This window comes from Mercenaria mercenaria, chromosome 2, assembly GCF_021730395.1.
Source record: "Mercenaria mercenaria strain notata chromosome 2, MADL_Memer_1, whole genome shotgun sequence".
Taxonomy (NCBI): Eukaryota; Metazoa; Mollusca; class Bivalvia; order Venerida; family Veneridae; genus Mercenaria; species Mercenaria mercenaria.
In genome coordinates, this window is record NC_069362.1 from 947,983 (window position 1) to 967,800 (window position 19,818).

Sequence of the window (19,818 nt, forward strand, 5' to 3'; positions counted from 1 at the left end):
ATTTATATGAGGTGTATTGACTGAAGAATAATGCCTAAACATAACTAAATACAACAATTAGACTACGCAAGACGATAACGGACTTAATACAATACTCCGACTACGGAGGACAATACGGGACATACAGAACATAAACATATAGAAAACATAAACTATGGTCAGTGTATAAATGACCCTGCGACATATACAATGGCTGAATTGGATAATTTTCAATAAATTAACCATAAAAATACCAATAATTCATGTTCGATCAGAAAAGTGATAAGTTTGCATATAAAATTTGAAAAAAAACAAAAAAAAAACACAGAAAAACACAAAAAAACTAGGACTGGAACATGCAGTCAAACGCTCGTCATTAAATCAATTAAGAAATATATAATATTTGTAGTGCTATACAGGTTTGTACACTGAAAATTAATTTACGTATACGTACATAATATTCAGGAGTGCCACTGGCCAATAAGAAACACTGCCTTAATTTTTCTTTACAGTAATCGCAAAGGATAATATAAGATTCTTTAACTGGTTGTAGGTGCAGATGGGAATATCCAGCCTCGAGGGTAACTGTTTAGGCGGTAACTCGGCTGGGAGCCTCGTTACCGCCTAAACAGTTACCTGAGAGCCGGATATTTCCATCTGCACCTATAACCAGTGACAGAATCTTTTTCTTGCATACCGATTTCAAGAAATAATAATAAAAATAAAATCAATCGAACGGCTTTCTTTTTAGAACTATTTCTTATGGCAGTGTATTTAAACAAAGCACGGGAAACCAACGTCCGTAAACAGGAAAGACGTCATGACGCTTCAAAACAAACAACAATGTTTAGTAATCTGGTTTTGTCTTATCAGTTGCAGCGTAACGTTATGAATTTTTGATAAAATAACGTGATTTGAATCAAGAAATAATTACTATCTGAGGAACCAATAGGAACTGTCAAGGTATTGAATTTTTATTCCGTTTGTTTTAAAAAAAAATATAAATTACTACAATATTAAATCTTCTACATATATGTAGTTCGTAATACATCATTTAAAGCACGAGAGTCATCTTACACCCCGGGGTGTAAGATGGATTTTTCCAGCACTGGCAAAAATACCAGAAATCCCTGTCTGGTATGCAAGAAATACAGATCTAATACCGTTTAAATTCTGTCCACAGTACATTAAGAAATTTAACTGTACTTAAATTGTAACATACATGTAGTGAAAAATCTATATATAAACAATACTAGATCTATTTAAAAAAAAATGCAATTTTGATGATGATCTGGAGGCATGTCCCTTTAAGAGTAGATGGAATAATTATTATAACTAGTTTTTTGCAGTACATAGTATAATTTGAGAATTTAAATGATATTTTAAGTGCATAAACGCGGACATGGAAAAAAAATAAATAAAGAGAACCATCTGAAAACGACGGGAGCTTGAGCATGCTTACTGCTGTTAGTGCATTGCCACATGATTGTGCCGAACGTCAATCTCTTGTAATTCAATCAAGAAGAAGAAAAATAATATTTTATTGTCTTGAAAAACTGTACCCAGTTTCTCGTCATGCTTATATACATGTTACAATAAATGCAACTTAATTCTAAGTCAAGTCTAACCCCCGACGAATTGCCTGTCGTATTCAACATCCCGCTGAACTTTAGAATCCGACGCATACAGTTTGTTTTTGAGTTTGACAGTCAAACTGCGGTGGCTACAAATGTCAGAAATTAAAAAGTAGCCACTCAACGACAGTAAGCTTGTCTGACTAAATGTGAAGAAAATAAATTAATATAAGCTAATAAATGCATGTACTTACACTTTCGTTGATCAATGTACAAACACCGATGTTGACGACGACGACCAAAACCATCAGCGACCCTGTCTCCATGACTGATGCTTCAGAAATGATAAAAAAAAACCCAAACAAACCGCATGATAGCGCCAAAGCTTGATCACTGGCGGCACTTCTTTGATTTTCACAGAATAAAACAAATGCCACCCGCTGACCCGGCGCGTGACAATCTCACGCCGCTAATCAGCATTAATTGGACGAATCCATTTGACAATTGAGGAGAGATCTGGTTACCGTTAATCAGAACGGCTTAACTCCTTTACTATTTAAATACGTATAAATATGACTTTTTCTTTATTCATAAAGCTTATTATAACAAGAATAGGTTGATCATAAGTATAATTTTGGTCGCAATCAGATACGTTCTTTTTAATTTAAATTGAGAAAGTGGAATCACCCACTACCCCTTTTTGTCACGTGACTTTGCTACTGCGGCAGGCATAACCTACGCAACTTTTGAAAGATCAACACGTCATAATTTGCACACGTAGACTATCATCATGTCCTGGTGTTTTCTTGAGGAAGATTCGTTCATTTATGTACTTGAACTGAAAAGTATGAAGAAAACTACGGTTGTGACCAGAGTTAAGTCGTCCGGTGTTGCTGGAAATGTAATGGTAAGTCATTTAAAAGATAATTTTTGACATGTATATATATCCGTTTTTATCTAGGTTCTAGTTAGAAACGACTTTAAAAAGTTAGTGTTTTAGCGTTATAAAGAAAGTTTAGCCTAAACTTCCTTTTATATAAACTTTAGGAATGAGTATGCATTCGGGTCTTTATTTCATGTATACAGGAACTATGGGTGTATTTAGTCAGTTTGGTCTGCCGAAAGGCCATTGGTCAGTTTGGTCTGCCGAAAGGCCATTGTTCAGAATTCTCTCTCAGAATTCTGAACAATGGCCTTTCGGCAGACCAAACTGACTGTTTTTAAGGGACGAAGTTTGACTTTTATTTTACTGTGTCAATATGAATTGTGGTTCATTGTTCATGAAAAATACAGAGTTTTATTATATACCTATATCAATTCTGTAAAAAGTCGGCTTGTTTTTCACAATTAAATATGAACAGACAGACAAAAAATCCGTATTGTACCTTCCGTATTGCATGCTGCCGGACTCTTTTCATTAATATGCATGATCCGACACATTACTATAGATAGCGCACATAAAAACTTCACTAAATTCCATTTAATATCGATAAACATTGAAGATTTCTTTCAAGAACAAAACAAGAATCAAAATGGTACAGGTATATAATAAAAGGGTCATTATAACAGTAGCCAGATCTGGGACTTTGTATTCGGCTCGAGTGGATTTTGCCAGATCGGATCTGGCAAATTGCGCACCTCATGAGATCCGATCTGTCAAAATCCACTCGAGCCGAATACTGCATCACAGATCAAGCTACTGTTATAATAACCCTATTTTATTCAATTTAAAACGTTGGCGCAGAAAATTAATACAGATCTAGCCTTTAAACATTGTATATGCATTTGTCATGTTCTGAAGATTGTTATTTTATGGTCATTTAACTGCTAACAGTGTTGAGTACATTAGTGAATTCTATTTGGACGTACATAGCAGTAATAAACCATGAGGCGAGTAATGTTTAACTGCAGTGTATATGAGTCAAATGAAATTCTATAATAAAAAAGAAATGACAGAAAATAAAGTAGAGCTAATAAAAAAAATTCATCAATGTTTTAATTGAAACCATGATCATTGGACAGAAAATATCTGCTTATACTTAGAACCTTAGTACGGTGGTATGTTTAGGACATATGTTATTTTTTTTTAAGATTAAATTATCTCGTGCGCACGACATCTTATCTTGAGCGATCAACATCTTATCTCGTGCGCACGACATCTTATCTCGTGCGATCAACATATTATCTCGTGCGCACAACATCTTATCTTGACCGATCAACATCTTATCTCGAGCGATCAACATATTATCTCGAGCGATCAACATATTATCTCGAGCGTTCAACACCTTATCTTGAGCGATCAACATATTATCTTGAGCGATCAACATCTTATCTTGAGCGATCAACATATTATCTCGTGCGCACGACATCTTATCTCGTGCGATCAACATATCATCTTGAGCGATCAACATCTTATCTCGAGCGATCAACATATTATCTTGAGCGATCAACATCTTATCTCGAGCGATCAACATATTATCTTGAGCGATCAACATCTTATCTCGAGCGATCAACATCTTATTTCGTGCGCACGACATCTTATCTTGAGCGATCACCATCTTATCTCGAGCGATCAACATATTATCTTGAGCGATCAACATATTATCTCGAGCGATCAACATCTTATCTTGAGCGATCAACATATTATCTCGAGCGATCAACATCTAATCTTGAGCGATCAACATATTATCTTGAGCGATCAACATATTATTTTGAGCGATCAACATCTTATATAGAGCGATCAACATATTATCTTGAACGATCAACATATTATCTTGAGCGATCAACATCTTATCTCGAGCGATCAACATCTTATTTCGTGCGCACGACATCTTATCTTGAGCGATCAACATATTATCTCGAGCGATCAACATATTATCTTGAACGATCAACATCTTATCTCGAGCGATCAACATCTTATCTTGTGCGATCAACATCTTATCTCGAGCGCACGACATCTTATTTATATATATTAAGGCCCTTTGTGTGTGCATTTAGGTCATCAGTAAAACATACGGACAAGTTGTTAATTAGGGTCCCGCCTATTCCGCTGTTATTTAAACTTCCCACAAGTACATGTACAAGTTTATCACATCAACTGGGAAAGCAATGCATATAATTGGTCATCCTTTCTTCAAAATCAAATGAACATAACCAATGATGCATACTGCATGTTAGAACAGCAACAAATTTCAGTTCGACTGATAAATTCGCGCAGAAAAGTTGCATGTATGAATTAAGGGAAAACAAGGAAAATCGTTTAATATATGGGCGAAGTATGGAAGCCCTGGAGGGACAATTGATTTCCGTACTTCCCACTTCTGACTTCTAACTTTTGCACTTCTCACTTCCAACTTCTTGACTTCCTACTTCCTACTTCTAACTTCCGCACTTCTGACTTCTAACTTCCACGCTTCTGACTTCCAACTTCCTGACTTTCGACTTCTGATTTCAAACTTCCACACTTCTTACTTCCGACTTCTTGACTTCTTACTTGCTTCTTCTAACTTCCGCACTTCTAACTTCCAGATTTTCGACTTCTGATTTCCAACTTCCACACTTCTTACTTCCGACTTTTTGACTTCTTACTTCCCTCTTCTAACTTCCGCACTTCTGACTTTTAACTTCCGCACTTCTGACTTCTAACTTACTGCATTCCGACTTCTGATTTCCAACTTCCACACTTCTTACTTCCGACTTCTTGACTTCTTACTTCCCTCTTCTAACTATCGCACTTCTGACCTCTAACTTCCACACTTCTGACTTCTAACTTCATGACTTCCAACTTCCGCACTTATGACTGCCAACTTTCCTTTTTTGGATGTCGGAAGTAAGAAGTGTGGAAGTTGGAAGTCGTAAGTATGAAGTCAGGAAGCTGGAAGTCAGAAGTGCGGATGTTAGAAGTCAAAAGTGCGAAAGTTAGAAGAAGGAAGTAAGAAGTCAAAAGTCAGAAGTAAGAAGTGTGGAAGTTGGAAGTCAGAAGTCGAAAGTCGGGAAGTTGGAAGTCAGAAGTGCGGAAGTTAGAAGTCAGAAGTGTGGAAGTTAGAAGTAGGAAGTAGGAAGTCAAGAAGTTGGAAGTGAGAAGTGCAAAAGTTAGAAGTCAGAAGTGGAAAGTACGGGAATCAATTGTCCCTCCAGGGTTTCCATAGCGAAGCCTACATACTATTTTCTTTGTCAAGGACTTAAATTTATTTCTTTGCATCATCACTGATTTTTTGCTGCCTTTTTAATCAGTTACCGTATTTAAATGTCTAACCCTGCAAACATGTGAAACGGTTATAAGTATAATCTAAATAAAAACAAAAACGGTGGCAGCCGTATGTTTTTACTAATGATCTGAATTCACACAAAGGTCCTTAATAGATATTGATAAGATGACCGAGAAAAGATGTTGATCGCTCGAGATAATATGTTGATCGCTCAAGATAATATGCTGATCGCTTAAGATAATATGTTGATCGCTCGAGAAAAGATGTTGATCGCTCAAGATAAGATGTCGGGCGCACGAAATAAGATGTTGATCGCTCAAGATAATATGTTGATCGCTCAAGATAAGATGTCGTGCGCACGAGATAAGATGTTGATCGCTCAAGATAAGATGTTGATCGCTCAAGATAATATGTTGATCGCTCGAGATAAGATGTTGATCGCTCAAGATAATATGTTGATCGCTCGAGATAAGATGTTGATCGCTCAAGATAAGATGTCGTGCGCACGAATTAAGATGTTGATCGCTCAAGATATTATGTTGATCGCTCAAGATAAGATGTCGTGCGCACGAGATAAGATGTTGATCGCTCAAGATAAGATGTTGATCGCTCAAGATAATATGTTGATCGCTCAAGATAATATGTTGATCGCTCAAGATAATATGTTGATCGCTCGAGATAAGATGTTGATCGCTCAAGATAAGATGTCGTGCGCACGAAATAAGATGTTGATCGCTCAAGATGATATGTTGATCGCTCGAGATAAGATGTTGATCGCTCAAGATAATATGTTGATCGCTCAAGATAATATGTTGATCGCTCGAGATAAGATGTTGATCGCTCAAGATAAGATGTCGTGCGCACGAGATAAGATGTTGATCGCTCAAGATAAGATGTCGTGCGCACGAAATAATATGTTGATCGCTCAAGATAAGATGTTGATCGCTCAAGATAAGATGTCGTGCGCACGAGATAAGATGTTGATCGCTCAAGATAATTTAATCCTAAAAAAATAATTGCATGTCCTAAACATACCACCGTACCTTAGCGCTCACTCTGATATTTTCATTTTCTGTTTTTAATTTTACTGATCTGTTACATTAAATTTTAATTATGCTGATACAAGGGAAGTAATCCAGTCCTGGTCATCTCCTTGAATTAAGGAATGAGAAGAGATGTCCCATTCATTATGTAACTTGCCGTGGACACTAGTCCAATACGAGAAAATTTTGGCCTTTCTGGACTGTAGGTTATTGTAAGTTAAAAGACATGAATATATTTTAAACCACACATTACTGGTTTCTTTTGTATCACCTCATACCTGAATGAAAAGCGCATTCCATGTGTTTAATTTTTTTAGGTCTGAAATAATAAATTTTAGAGACCGCATCATCACTCTTTTAACAGCAACAGTCAGATCTCAAAATATGCTGTTATTTGGAATATGACTTGTATAATAGGGAAATCTGGTGTAAATTAATTACCTTGACTTTCTTCACGCATCAGTATGCGAAATGCTGCTTAAACTCTACTTACATCATACTCAGTATGCATGGATCGAGTCGGCTGAAAATAAGCCAATGCCTTAAATTATTGTAAGAAATTCAACATTATAGTATACTTTAAATTACCATTTTCATTTTTCTGCCTTACAGGTATCTTTCGTAGAGGGTGAAAAGAGGGAGTATTCTCTTAGAAACTTCAAACCGAGCAGAAATCAGTTGAGTGAGAAGTTCAAAGACTGCCTTTCTTCCAGAAGTTCTTTTGTGAGCACATTTAACGATGTTGGTAAGTTTTGTGTATTTGATTTTGTTTTTTACTAAGTTATTTACAACACTATCGTGTAGATGATGAGTGTACAAAACAGAAAGCATACATTTTCAACTTCAGCTTGCAAAAATTATAATTGGTACTGCTTTTAGACCAAGGTTATTTAGCCATATTTTAAAGTTTATAAACCTGTAACTCCATAATTATCACAGGTGAGAATAAACACATCACATAATAAATTAATTCATACTCATTGGGATGAGCCCAGAATATTAATTAAAGGGTTCAAGGATTTTAATTTTACTACCCAGCATACAAATTTTGTCACCTATTTAAAAGTTGTAGTAGATTAAGGTTTAGGCCTAAAAAAAAATTATTTGTTTCTGGTAACATGCTAAAAAAATTAGGGTAGGTAGGTCGGATTTTTTTGATTTTTTTTTTTTGAAAACTTTTTTATTCAGGAATTATTTTTGTGTCAAAAAATTTTACCAAATAAGGAGGTTATGCCTTTAGAGCATCAGTAAGTTGATTTGTAACATCACTGGCCATGTTTAAAGCATAAAAAGTGCAGTTTTGCAACTTTTTGTTAAAAAGTTAAAAAATATATTCTCCACTTAGGCCATAAAAACATTAGGGGTCGGGCCAAAAATTTTGGGTAGGTCGGGATACCGGAAACAAAATTTTTTTAGGCCTTATGAGGTTGTAGAAATTTAATGGTGTGCAGTAACACGGAAGCATGCAGCTGCTGAATCTTTTATGTGTTCCTTCACTTGCAGTGATCGATAAAGAAAACTTACTGTTCAATGTATTCCTTCACTTGCAGTGATTGATAAATAACACTTATAACACTTATTGTTCAATGATTGTGCTTTTCTATTTTTCCAGTTACAACCCTTAGAGACAGTTCATGTTGTGATCACACAGATTCATCATCTACCCAAAGTGAAGGTTAGATACTTCATAATTTCATGCAATAGTTAAAAACAGTGTTTTAAATCTACAAGATTTAGCTAGAAGTTTAAAAACATCCAAATAAGGATGAATCATCAGACGATAAATTGTATTTGGTTAATCATATAATAATATATTAAGGAACATACCTCAATTTTTGTCTGGAAACTGATAATTAATTTAAATATTCATTAGTGCAAGGGAAAATGCGCAAGAATAATTGATTTCATTTCTATAAGTCTGTATTTTTTTGTTTCTACAGGTTCTATGTCATCTGTTATGGCACTGTCAGTTGAAAGTGATGTGAGTAACTCTGAATCAGAAACATCTACAGAACAGTCCTCTAAAGGTATTTTATATTACATTATTTTAAAGTATAGAAATCAGCTAGAGCGTTAAAAGTCAATAAAGAACTTCTATCCAGACTCTAGATTGTTCGACAATAGAAAATTTTAAGATGTCAAGCCCTTGAAGGGTTTCAAAGAAACTTGACACAAGTGTTCAACCTAACGAGATAACGTGCAGAGTGCATGTTTTGGATGTCTTGCTTCAAGGTAAGGCCACAATTAGGGGTCAAAAGTCATAATTTTATGACTTTGCTTTATGTATATTACTCTGTATTGCAGTGCTCTTGTTTTTATTTGGCAGATCCCTCTGTTGTTGAAAGAGACCACTCGTTTTCTTTTATTGGGTTGTCATGAATGTTTCTGCTTTTTGTCACCAAACTTTATATGCAGGTCACCCATGACACTCATTTTAGCTCAAGGTCAATAGGTCAAATGTCAAGGTCACTGTGACTTCATTTATTAAGCTCCCAACGAGCATATTTTGTGACTATGGCAACCTAGTTATATTTATATAAAAAATCCTGGAATAAATTTGTTTCAAAAACTCAAGTTTAATTGAAGTATACTTTGTAGGAAAGATTATGGCATGAATTTGCAGAAATGACATTAATCATGTTAATGTCTTAAAACTTCGTCATCTTAGTTCTCATTGTCTTAGACTGTTTTTCGGTTTGAATTTGTGATATCAAAATTGTTTACCAAAGAAGTAGTATTAGGGCGTTTCCTGCTATCTTACTAGAGTTTCTAGTGTAAGTAGAGTGAGCTAAATGGCCATTTGCTTAAATAATCTCTGACCTACTCAGCTACTGTAGCCCCCCCCCCACCCCCGCTAACTTCCGCACAGGTAAACTTGGTCTAGAATGGCGATACACATAAACATAAACCATGGTAAAAATATTCTAAAATGGTTTCTGAAGTCAAAAGATTTTTTTACACCTAGCCATATGGGCAAAAAGCAAGTTTTTTTTTGTAAGATCATTATTTATTGAACATTTTCTGGTGTATATTGTGTTTGATGTGCATTTTTAACTCCAGACCAGCAGAGTAATGCTTTTGGAACTGACTAAGCAAGCAAAGTTTACTGCTGCATGCCCAGAGCTTAAGTGCACAAGTCGAAAATGCTCTTAATGTCTGTTATAAATAGAAGTGTCAGTTTCATAGCATCATGCATAACTGGACAATGTTTTGTTTTATTTCATTTCAGTAGAGTGTGTCTCCGTACACTTGGACAATCTTGTTGGGCCAATGGATGGGCGGGCAGTACGACCAGTCCTAACTTCACATGTTAAGGAGCTTGAGGAGGCGTTCCTGAAGAATAGAGTTCAATCCCAATATAAGATCCTTGTCGGCCTGTTGGTAGATGGAAGCATAGAAATGGCTAGTAAACCTGGTGGGTGTACAGTGGAAGTGCTAGGTGGTAACCACACTAGGATTGCTTTGCAGGTAACAGACTAACTTTTCTTGAAATTTTGTTTAAGTTGTGTTACAGGCAAAAACTTTTATATCAAAGATGGAAAGAAGAATGAAGGTGAAAGACACAAAGTACTCCCGAACAAGAATTGTCCTGATGCATCCACTTTAGGGACCATCACTTGAATTGACTTAATATCTCAGTTCCTTTCGAAAACTGACCAGATACAATTGTAGGTTCCAGAGTTATGGCCCCTTTAAGGGCCAGAATGTGCTTCTTTGGCTTTTGCAGCCATATAGAGACTTCATTTTGTCTCCCACCACACAGTGATGTGGGAGACATATTGATTTACTCCAGTCTGTGTGTCCAAGAGTCAGTCTGTTTGTCTGTCACAAAGCTTGTCCACACTCTAAGTCAAACATTTCTTATCCGATTTTCACCATACTTGAACAAAATGTGTTTGACCACAAAACCTCGGCCAAGTTTGATAACTAGCCAAATCGGTTTAAGCATTTTGGAGTTACAGCCCTTGAATTACCAAAAATCGGGCTTTTTACTCTTGTCCACACTCTAAGTCAAACATTTTTCATCAGATCTTCACTAAACTTGAACAAAATGTGTTTGACCATGAGACCTTGACCAAGTTTGATAACTAGCCAAATCTGCTAAGCATTTTGGAGTTTTGGCTTTTGAATTACCGAAAAATCGACCTTTTTACACTATTTTAAAATCGCACTGTCTGTCCAGGCTGTAACTCTTCCATCCATAAGGAGATTTTGGAATAACTTGGCATAAATGTTCACCATAATGAGACATAGTGTCATGCGCAAGATCCAGGCCCCTAGCTCTAAGGTCAAGATCACACTTAGAGGTCAAAGGTTAACATGGTCTGTTTCGTGTCTGGTCCATAACTCTGCCATCCTTGGCATAAATGTTAACCATAATGAGAAAAAGTGTCATGCGCAAGACCCAGACTCCTAGCTCCAAGGTCAAGGTAAAACTTGCAAGTCAAAGATTAACAGGGTATGTTTCGTGTCTGGTCCATAACTCTGCCATTCATTAAGGCATTTTAAAATTACTTGGCATAAATGTTCTTTATAATGAGACGACATGTCATGAGTAAGACTCAGACTTCTAGCTCCAAGGTCAAGGTCACACTTAGAAGTCAAAGGTGTATCTTGTCTGGTTCATAACTCTGCCATTTATCAAGGGATTTGAAATAATTTGACACAAATGATAATTTACATTGAGAAGATGTGTCACACTTATGACCGAAGCCTCTTAGGTCAAGGTCACAATAATATGTGGGTTTTTTTTGCAAATACAGCTGTGGCATTCTTGGGCCTACTTCGGGGGCATTTGTCACCAATAGTGACAGCTCTTGTTATGACTATGCTAACCTCTTGAAACATGGTCAGAATGTTAATCTTGTAGATTCCTAGGCCTAGTTCAAAACTTGGTCATTAATAATTATTTAAAATATTCTATTTGCTTATCATTATTACAGACACTGAGAAAGAGGGGCCTATGGAAGTTAGATGAGCTTAGGGTCGAGGTTCATGCAAACATCGATGACCAAGAGTGCCTGAGTCTAGGAATACAACATAATGTTGTAGACAAGCAGGCACTAGAGATGTGCTTCATGGACGAAGTCCGGCTCATCAGAAAGTTGATGACCAGTAATCCTTCACAGGCGAGAGAAGCAATGAGGCATGTCTTCAACCTTAAGGTAATTAATTATTAGGTTTACGTGTCCTTACTTTAAGTTAAGACAAATGTTCAAAACCTGTCCATCATTTTCCTAAAAAAGTCAGATCATAGGATTTTCTTTTATGCAAAATGTATCTGAAATCACTATGATTTTTATTAAGTCCGTCACTGAAAGAGTTGGGTGTATAATGTGAACACCTGTGATGAAAAGTATGTCTGCTTGCTAAGTCGAACAGTTTTCATCTGATATTCACCAGACTTTCTGACAATGTTTGTAGGCATATCTCGGCCAAGTTTGATAACCATCCAAATTGCCCCAAGTTGCCTGGATTTTGGCCCTTGAATAACTCAAATATTTGGATGGACATATTTTGTTATAGACTGGCTCTCTTGTTTAATATGTGAAATTACCTTATATTATATCAATAAATCATTAAATAAATATCGTACAAAAATATGTTTCATTTATATCATTAGATATATAGAATAGAGATGTCATTAAATTGATATCATGAAGTTTTACCATAAAATGGAATTTATTTAAAGATGTAAAAGAATCAATTTTCAGTACTACCTTTTGAGCATAAAACATCATTCGGATCATATGCTGTTACAATTTATCCCCATGAAAAAGTGTTGCATAATCAACGACACATATCTAGATATTTGTTTCTTCTTTTATCAGAATTTTGAGAAGTATTTATTAATTAGTAATCTAACCGTTCGCAAACTATTATGGCCAGAATAATCCAATTAGTTTGATACAAGTTACGAGCTTCACTTTTGTATGACGTCACATTATCATGATGTCAAACGTTATGTCAAACATGTATGATATTATTGAAGCTTAATCATTATTGAGCTAATTCAATTCACTGATAGAGATCAAAACTTGTTTTAAGTCCCTACTCAAAAGTTGGTAAGACTTTTTATTGTAATTATGTTTTTGACATGTTGTTTTCAACCGTTTGGTACTGTCATTGTTAATGGAACAGCAGTCCAATGTCTTATGTTACAATCGTAGGGGAATCATATTTTATTGAGGATGTATGTATAGGCTATTTCACTATATGTTTATTATAGTGATTGCTGCAGATGGTGTTAGAATAAAAGATAACCTTGGGGCAGAAGTAAAACCTACCTCTGTTTCTTTCAGAATATGTAATCTAAAGAGTAAATGCAAAATAGAAAACTTTAACTGCATGTAACGCAGTATTTTTAAAGATGTCTAACTCTGTCCATTTCTGTTTCAGAGGTAAATTCACTTTGAACAAAAAGAAATCATTTATCAAATAAAAACATTCCACTTTTGTACAATAATCAGTAATTAGTCTTGAAAAAAGTAAAAATTAACTAGAAAAAGAGGAATATTTATAAGGGGTGAAATTTGGTCCCAGTGGGGCTTGAACCTGTGCCCTCTGAAAAATTGAAGTCAAAGTAGGTTTATTGTAGAAATTGAATACTCTTTAAAAGGAGGTACACTATTACATAGGTCATGCCATAAAGTCATTAACTTAATTTAGGTCAGTTGCAATATAAGGATCCTACATAAATAAACTTTAACTGTCAATATTCCTATAAATTTATGGTATTTTGCCTTCAGAATATAACAGAAGTCCGACACAACCTCAAGACTCATGAAGGTGTGGCGAAGGTTTCTGATGATGTCTGGATGAAAGTATTGGAAGTGGAAGCCAAATGGAAAGAAAAGAAGCCAATGAAGCAGACGTTCTTCACCAGTTGGCTAAAAGTCAAAGATGAGGAGAAGAGAAAACGTTTATTAGACACCTATCTAAAAGAAGGGTTGACAAACTACAAGGAATCAGTGTAAGTTAATTTAAGTTGTTTGTTTTCAATTTATTATTATATCTACTGATCTTTTCAGGATTTTGTGAATTTTTTTAGAAAGGATGTGTAGAAATTTCAGATTAGCAAAAAAACTGAACAAGCAGTCTTTTGTAGAAAATATACATCATCTTATTTGTTTTGTTGGGTTAAATGTCACAAGGACACAGTTAAAGGTCATATGGCGACTTTCCAACTTTGATGGTGGAGGAAGGCCTCAGGTGCCCCTTCGTGCATTATTTCATCACTAGCGGGTACCTGGGTAGAACCACGACCTTCGTAAGCCAGCTGGATGGCTTCCACACATGATGAATTCAAAGCCCCGATAATGGTTCGAACCCTAGCATTGATGAGGGGCAAGTGATTTGAAGTCTGAGAGACCTTATCCATTCAGCCACGGAGGCTCCTATTTATCATCTTACTTCATGTAATGTTTTAGAGAGATAAAAAGCAACTTGTATTTTAGTAATAGTGAAAAGAAGGATCATAAATAGCTAAAATAAGAAAAGTGAATTTTGTTAGCTAAAACTTGAAGAACCAGAGCTTTTTACTCAAAGATAGATGGAATGTAAAATATCATTGATTACTATCACTTTTTCATGTAATGTAATGAGAGCAAGATAATGATGTTAAGCTGGAAAGGCTTTGATTTGTATATTTGAACAAAATGCTGGTAAGAAAGGACTTTCCTTGTGAGCATAATACAGTTTCTCAATAGGAGAGATCATGTTTGTATACAAATCCGTTGTATTTTCTAGTTTTAGAACTGAGAATTTTAGAAAAAGTCAAACATCCATGTTTTTTTGTAAACAGTGATGTTTTTCTAATGACCTAAACTTTCTTGAAACACATTTTATATCAATATGTTCTTTAATAAAATAAGCAACTTACTAATGACTTTTAATTATTATTTCGAAATAGAATTGATTAATTATGACCGCTTAGTTTTCTAAAAGTTTTGATTAAAATTATATGTCATTTAAAACAGTTATTCATTTGAAAAAGATGCATGATGTCACAAAGATCTCTCCTGACACAGAGTCACTGATGGTCAAACTATAATACTAGTTTGTGATGAACAACTGATAAAATCATCAAATTTGTATTTTTCAGTAGAAGCCTCACACAAGTAAACAAGAGTTGTCCTGTGACCATCCAAGAAGATGCTGACAGTGAAAAGGATATTCATCAAGTGGAGCTTTTGAGCAAAGAAAATGAAATCTTGAAGGTAATGACTCATCTGATTTACTATGCATTCATTTCTATGGTAAACAAGTTCCATTTTGTGTAATCATAATTGTGGATGATAAATACCACTTTGTCATACGTAATTTTCTTTAAAAAATGCAATTTTTGTTATTTTATCTGGGATCTAATTTCTGAAGAAAACATATACTTGGTGCTGTCAGAGGTTTATAAAGTTAGATAACTATGAAATGCCATCTATAAGAAAAATAAATTCTGCTTAAAACCATTAAAGGAGTTCTGTAAACAGTGAAAGTTCAAACTGGTCATACTAAGATCATTAAGTAATGAAATTAAGGGAAAGATTGTGTTATGGGTTTGTGTGCGGAAACATCAAAAATGTGCAAACTGTTGAGTAATTTACTTTTATTAGATTTACAGTTTTCAGACATTGACTTTAATATACTTTTCAGAAAGCAGTTCAGGAAAAAGAGGCAGTGATTGTTAAACTTGAAGAGGAATGCAACAGACTTAGAGAGGTATAAGAAACATTTATTAATAAGTGAAACATTAATGATGCATTTTATTACTTTGAGCTAAAAAAGGCATTCAATTTATTATCTTTGTGAACATTTTATATTTCTGCACCAGACTGCTTCTGAAATAATAAAATATTTAAACTGTATTTATGCACAAAGAGTAAACCAGTTTTGGAAACATTTCCAGTTGCCAGGATACAAAGAAAATTTATGAATGCCTTCAAAATAAAAAATAATACTAAGGATTTAGAACTTTTGTTGAATAAAGAGCTTATTTCAGTAAATGTTATTGTCAGTCTTGCTGTGTAGAAGCCTACAACAGTGAACAATTTTGTTTTTTATGCACCATTTGCAAAGTAATTACAGTTTATGATAGCTATAGCTTTGTAAATGTATAATGTGTATGTATGACTTACTGATGTAATGTGATACATTACAGATGATGAAATCCCAGATTAGCACAGACAGCACAGGAAAGACAAAGAACAGTATTTCAGTTGAAAAGGTAATAATGAAGTAGATCAGACCAAACACACTGAAAGTTTCAAACTTTACTGTAGTTCCAACATTTCAGCTGCATGCCTTCTTCAGGGAATAATGATAGTAATAAAAAATGGAAATAACGTCATACAGAGTATGTTACGTTATGCTAAAATAGCGGGAAAGAGACCATAGTAAAATGTGAAGGACGTCACGTGTATTACTTGTAACGTGTTATAATGAAAAAATTCATGTACATGTAAATAATTGATACCAATAATTAAGTAAATAAATTCTTATAGAAGTAATAAAGCAATGCATAATAAATTAGCATCTGATCAAAAAGATACACATGTTCCTATAGATAAAGATACGGATTTTTTTGTTGAAAAGGCATTAATTTAACAAGTGTAAATAAAAATTATTCTATTTGTAATGTTTGCAAGAACGTGATTATAACTTGAAAGATATTAGTTTTGTAGTATAAGAAAGGTTTATAAAGTAGTATTATTTTGTAATGTCTTATGTACGTCTAATTATTTTCAGAGACAGAGAGTCGAGTCAGAGGAAGTGAAATCAAGAAAGAAGGTATGCAAAAAGTGTTCCTTTTTCAATGTAATGTTAATTGCAGTAGCCTTACCATTTACCTTTAATTCTAGATTTTGATTCAATGAAAAGAGTGTTTGTTTATTTGAGCCTGTCTTATTAACTCAGTAGATACAGCAAAAGGCTGCAAATCAGGATGTCATAGTTTTGACCCCCTTCCCCCAACAAAAAAATCCCATGGGGGAGATGAATATTCTGTGACAGATGACAACATGTTTGGCATTAATTCATCATTTTGAGATATTGTGTAGACTGATACTAGGACTGAGCTGGTTCCATGAACACTGAACAAGGCTAGAACATTCTGCTGAAAAGCAGCAATTAAAAAAATCAAGCAAACACCAGATAATAGAGAAAGACATTATAAGTTTCAAATGTGTGGAACATACCTGGTTTTGTTACCCTGTGTACTTCGTGTGTTACATAAATTAACTAATACATCATTTTTTTCTTTATTCAGGTTAAGTTCACAAGTGATGGAGTGAGTGTTGGGGATGTTGTTTGGGCTCGGTATGTTGATGGCATTGCATATCCAGCAAAAGTGATGAAGTTCAGTGCAAGCACGCAAAGTAAGTTTTTTAGGAAAAATACACTGTGACTTTGTATAGAGCGTTAGTCTATGGATCACAGGGTCGTGAGTTTGATTGCTGGGTGAGGCGTTTGTTCTCTGTGACAATTTGAGAAAAGATGTTGTGTCTGAAATCTTTCTTCCTCCACCTCTGATTCATGTTTCCTCCACCTCTGATTCATGTGAGGAAGTTGGCATTACTTGCGGATAACAGGCTTTTTTAGCTCATCTGTCACATAATGACAAGGTGAGCTTTTGTGATCACCCGTCGTCCTTCGTCAGTCCGTGCGTCAACAATTTCTTGTCTGCACGATAGTGGATTCATTTATGATTTTATTTTAACCAAACATGCACACAACTTGTATCACCATAAGATCACGATTCCTTTCTTGAACTGGCCAGGTCCCATTATGGGTTCCAGAGTTATGGCCCCTGAAAGGGCCAAAATTAGCTATTTTGACCTTGTCTGCACAATAGCAGCTTTATTTATGATTTGATTTTTACTAAACTGGCACACAACTTGTATCACCATAAGATCTTGCTTCCTTTCTTGAACTGGCCAGATTCCATTATGGGTTCCGGAGTTATGGCCCCTGAAAGGGCCAGAATTACCTATTTTGACCGTGTCCGCACAATAGCAGCTTCATTTATGATTTCATTTTAACCAAACTTGCATACAACTTGTATCACCATCAGATCTTGGTTCCTTTCTTGAACTGGCGAGATTCCATTATGGGTTCCAGAGTGATGGCCCCTGAAAGGGCCAAAAGTAGCTGTTTTAACCTTGTCTGCACAATAGCAGCTTCATTTATGATTTGAATTTAATCAAACTTGCACAAAACTTGTGTCACTATAAGATCTCGGTTCCTTTCTTGAACCGGCCAGATCCCTTAATGGGTTCCAGAGTTATGGCCCCTGAAAGGGCCAAAATTAGCTATTTTGACCTTGTCTGCACAATAGCAGCTTCATTTATGATTTGATTTTAACCAAACTTGCAAACTTGATCTTAGCTGATATACGAGTTATATAGGAAAAAATACTTATCTCATATCATATTTCATACTGTTTAATTATATTTACCTAATGGCCCCAAGTGATTATGGTCACCTGACTGTGACCTTGACCTTCTGACCTACTTTCTTGCTTTTTTAAGATACAGCCTTGAAATCTGGATGACATGCACAGTTTTGTACACTTAACTTAAAACAGCAAATGTCACCTACTGACCTACTTTCTTGTTTTGAATCTTTAGCAAAGAAATTTGTTCAAGCTAGTAACTTAACTCAGGTGAGCGATATAGGGCCATCATGACCCTCTTGTACTGGTACAGAATCTAGGAACACTGGTAAGGCTAACTGCAAACCATTACCAGACTGTAATACTGTTGAAAAATGGCATTAAACCCAAAACAAACAAATTGATTGTTAGATAGATATTATTACTTCTAATTTTAACTGACATGGTAAACATGATATTTTGAATTTTATTGTGGCTATATTTATGTTTTATTTTATTTGTATGTAGAAGCATTATAACAGAAATATTCTTTTCTTCACTTTCAGAGTATACAGTCCGCTATGTAGAGGATGGTGTTGTAACAGAAGTATCTGATATGGACATCAAACAGAAAAAGTGATTTGAACAATTTGCATTTGCTTTTGATTTTATGCTGTATCAGTGTGCCCAATCACGTGATCGTGCTACGTCATTTGAATTGACTTGCACAGTAAGCGCACAATGTCGAAAGTGGTTGAACAGGATTAGCGTTAAAACGAGAAGGCTTTGGTGGGGAAATCGTAGTTACGGGGGTAGCACTTTCAATTAGGTGTCGAGTCATGTGCATGGAATTAACACAATATATTGAATATAAAACTTACGCCCTGGTTTATAATTTTTTTACCTTTCCGCTTTTACTTTCGAGCTAAAAAGACGTAGCGCGATCACGTGATTGGGCGCACTGTGTATATGATGAAATGTTATAAAAAGATAGATAGAACAAAAAAAAAAAATTAATGTGATATCTATACATGCTGTTTTTTATATCATAATTCAGTTACATGTATTTGTTTTGAAAATAGAAGATGTTATCATATCAAGAATTCATTAAAAGTTGTATTAAATCTGTGTTAGTATAATTATGGTATTCTAAGTATGATTAATGGGTGTTGATAATTAGTACATAGTAGTAGAAGTGTAGCATTTATTTCTGAATTAATTTAATGATTTTCAAAAATCCGAAAAATATCAGTAATTTCTTTAATGATGTCATTAGTACAGACTTAGTTTTATTTAAATGAATCTAATCCTTTTACATGATGTTCAAGTTCAACACCTATTTATATTAACTGAGTACTTCATGCATGTTTGATTTTAGATATAGACATTTTTAGCTCACCTGTCACATAGTGACAAGGTGAGCTTTTGTGATCACCAGTCCAGTCTGTGCGTCAACAAAATTTCTTGTCTGCAAGATAGATGTTTCATTTATGATTTGATTTTAACCAAACTTGCACACAACTTGTATCACCATGAGATCTCAATTCCTTTCTTGAACTGGCCAGATCCCATTATGGGTTCCAGAGTTATGGCCCCTGAAAGGGCCAAAATTAGCTGTTTTGACCTTGTCTGCACAATAGCAGCTTTAT

The 19,818-nt window shown here is 35.0% G+C and overlaps 1 protein-coding gene across 1 annotated transcript; it reads left to right on the forward strand.

Moving 5' to 3' along the window:
• Nucleotides 1–2,343: 2,343 nt before the first annotated feature.
• LOC123543365 (uncharacterized) lies at nucleotides 2,344–19,497 on the forward strand. Its single transcript, XM_053537683.1, has 13 exons — nucleotides 2,344–2,460; nucleotides 7,378–7,549; nucleotides 8,417–8,479; nucleotides 8,745–8,831; nucleotides 10,034–10,272; nucleotides 11,748–11,969; nucleotides 13,554–13,777; nucleotides 14,909–15,023; nucleotides 15,454–15,519; nucleotides 15,959–16,024; nucleotides 16,546–16,587; nucleotides 17,066–17,174; nucleotides 18,736–19,497. Exons 1-13 carry the CDS (start codon nucleotides 2,344–2,346, stop codon nucleotides 18,807–18,809), a joined length of 1,596 nt encoding a protein of 531 aa, XP_053393658.1. The 3' UTR covers nucleotides 18,810–19,497.
• Nucleotides 19,498–19,818: the final 321 nt, after the last annotated feature.

What these genes read in the sequence shown, in the direction of transcription:
- LOC123543365 (XM_053537683.1), top strand. Translation starts at nt 2,344, where the DNA reads ATGTCCTGGTGTTTTCTTGAGGAAGATTCGTTCATTTATGTACTTGAA. An exon ending in ACAGTATTTCAGTTGAAAAG is followed by an intron (nt 16,025 to 16,545) that starts GTAATAATGAAG and finishes AATTATTTTCAG; the next exon opens with AGACAGAGAGTCGAGTCAGA. An exon ending in AAGTGAAATCAAGAAAGAAG is followed by an intron (nt 16,588 to 17,065) that starts GTATGCAAAAAG and finishes TTCTTTATTCAG; the next exon opens with GTTAAGTTCACAAGTGATGG.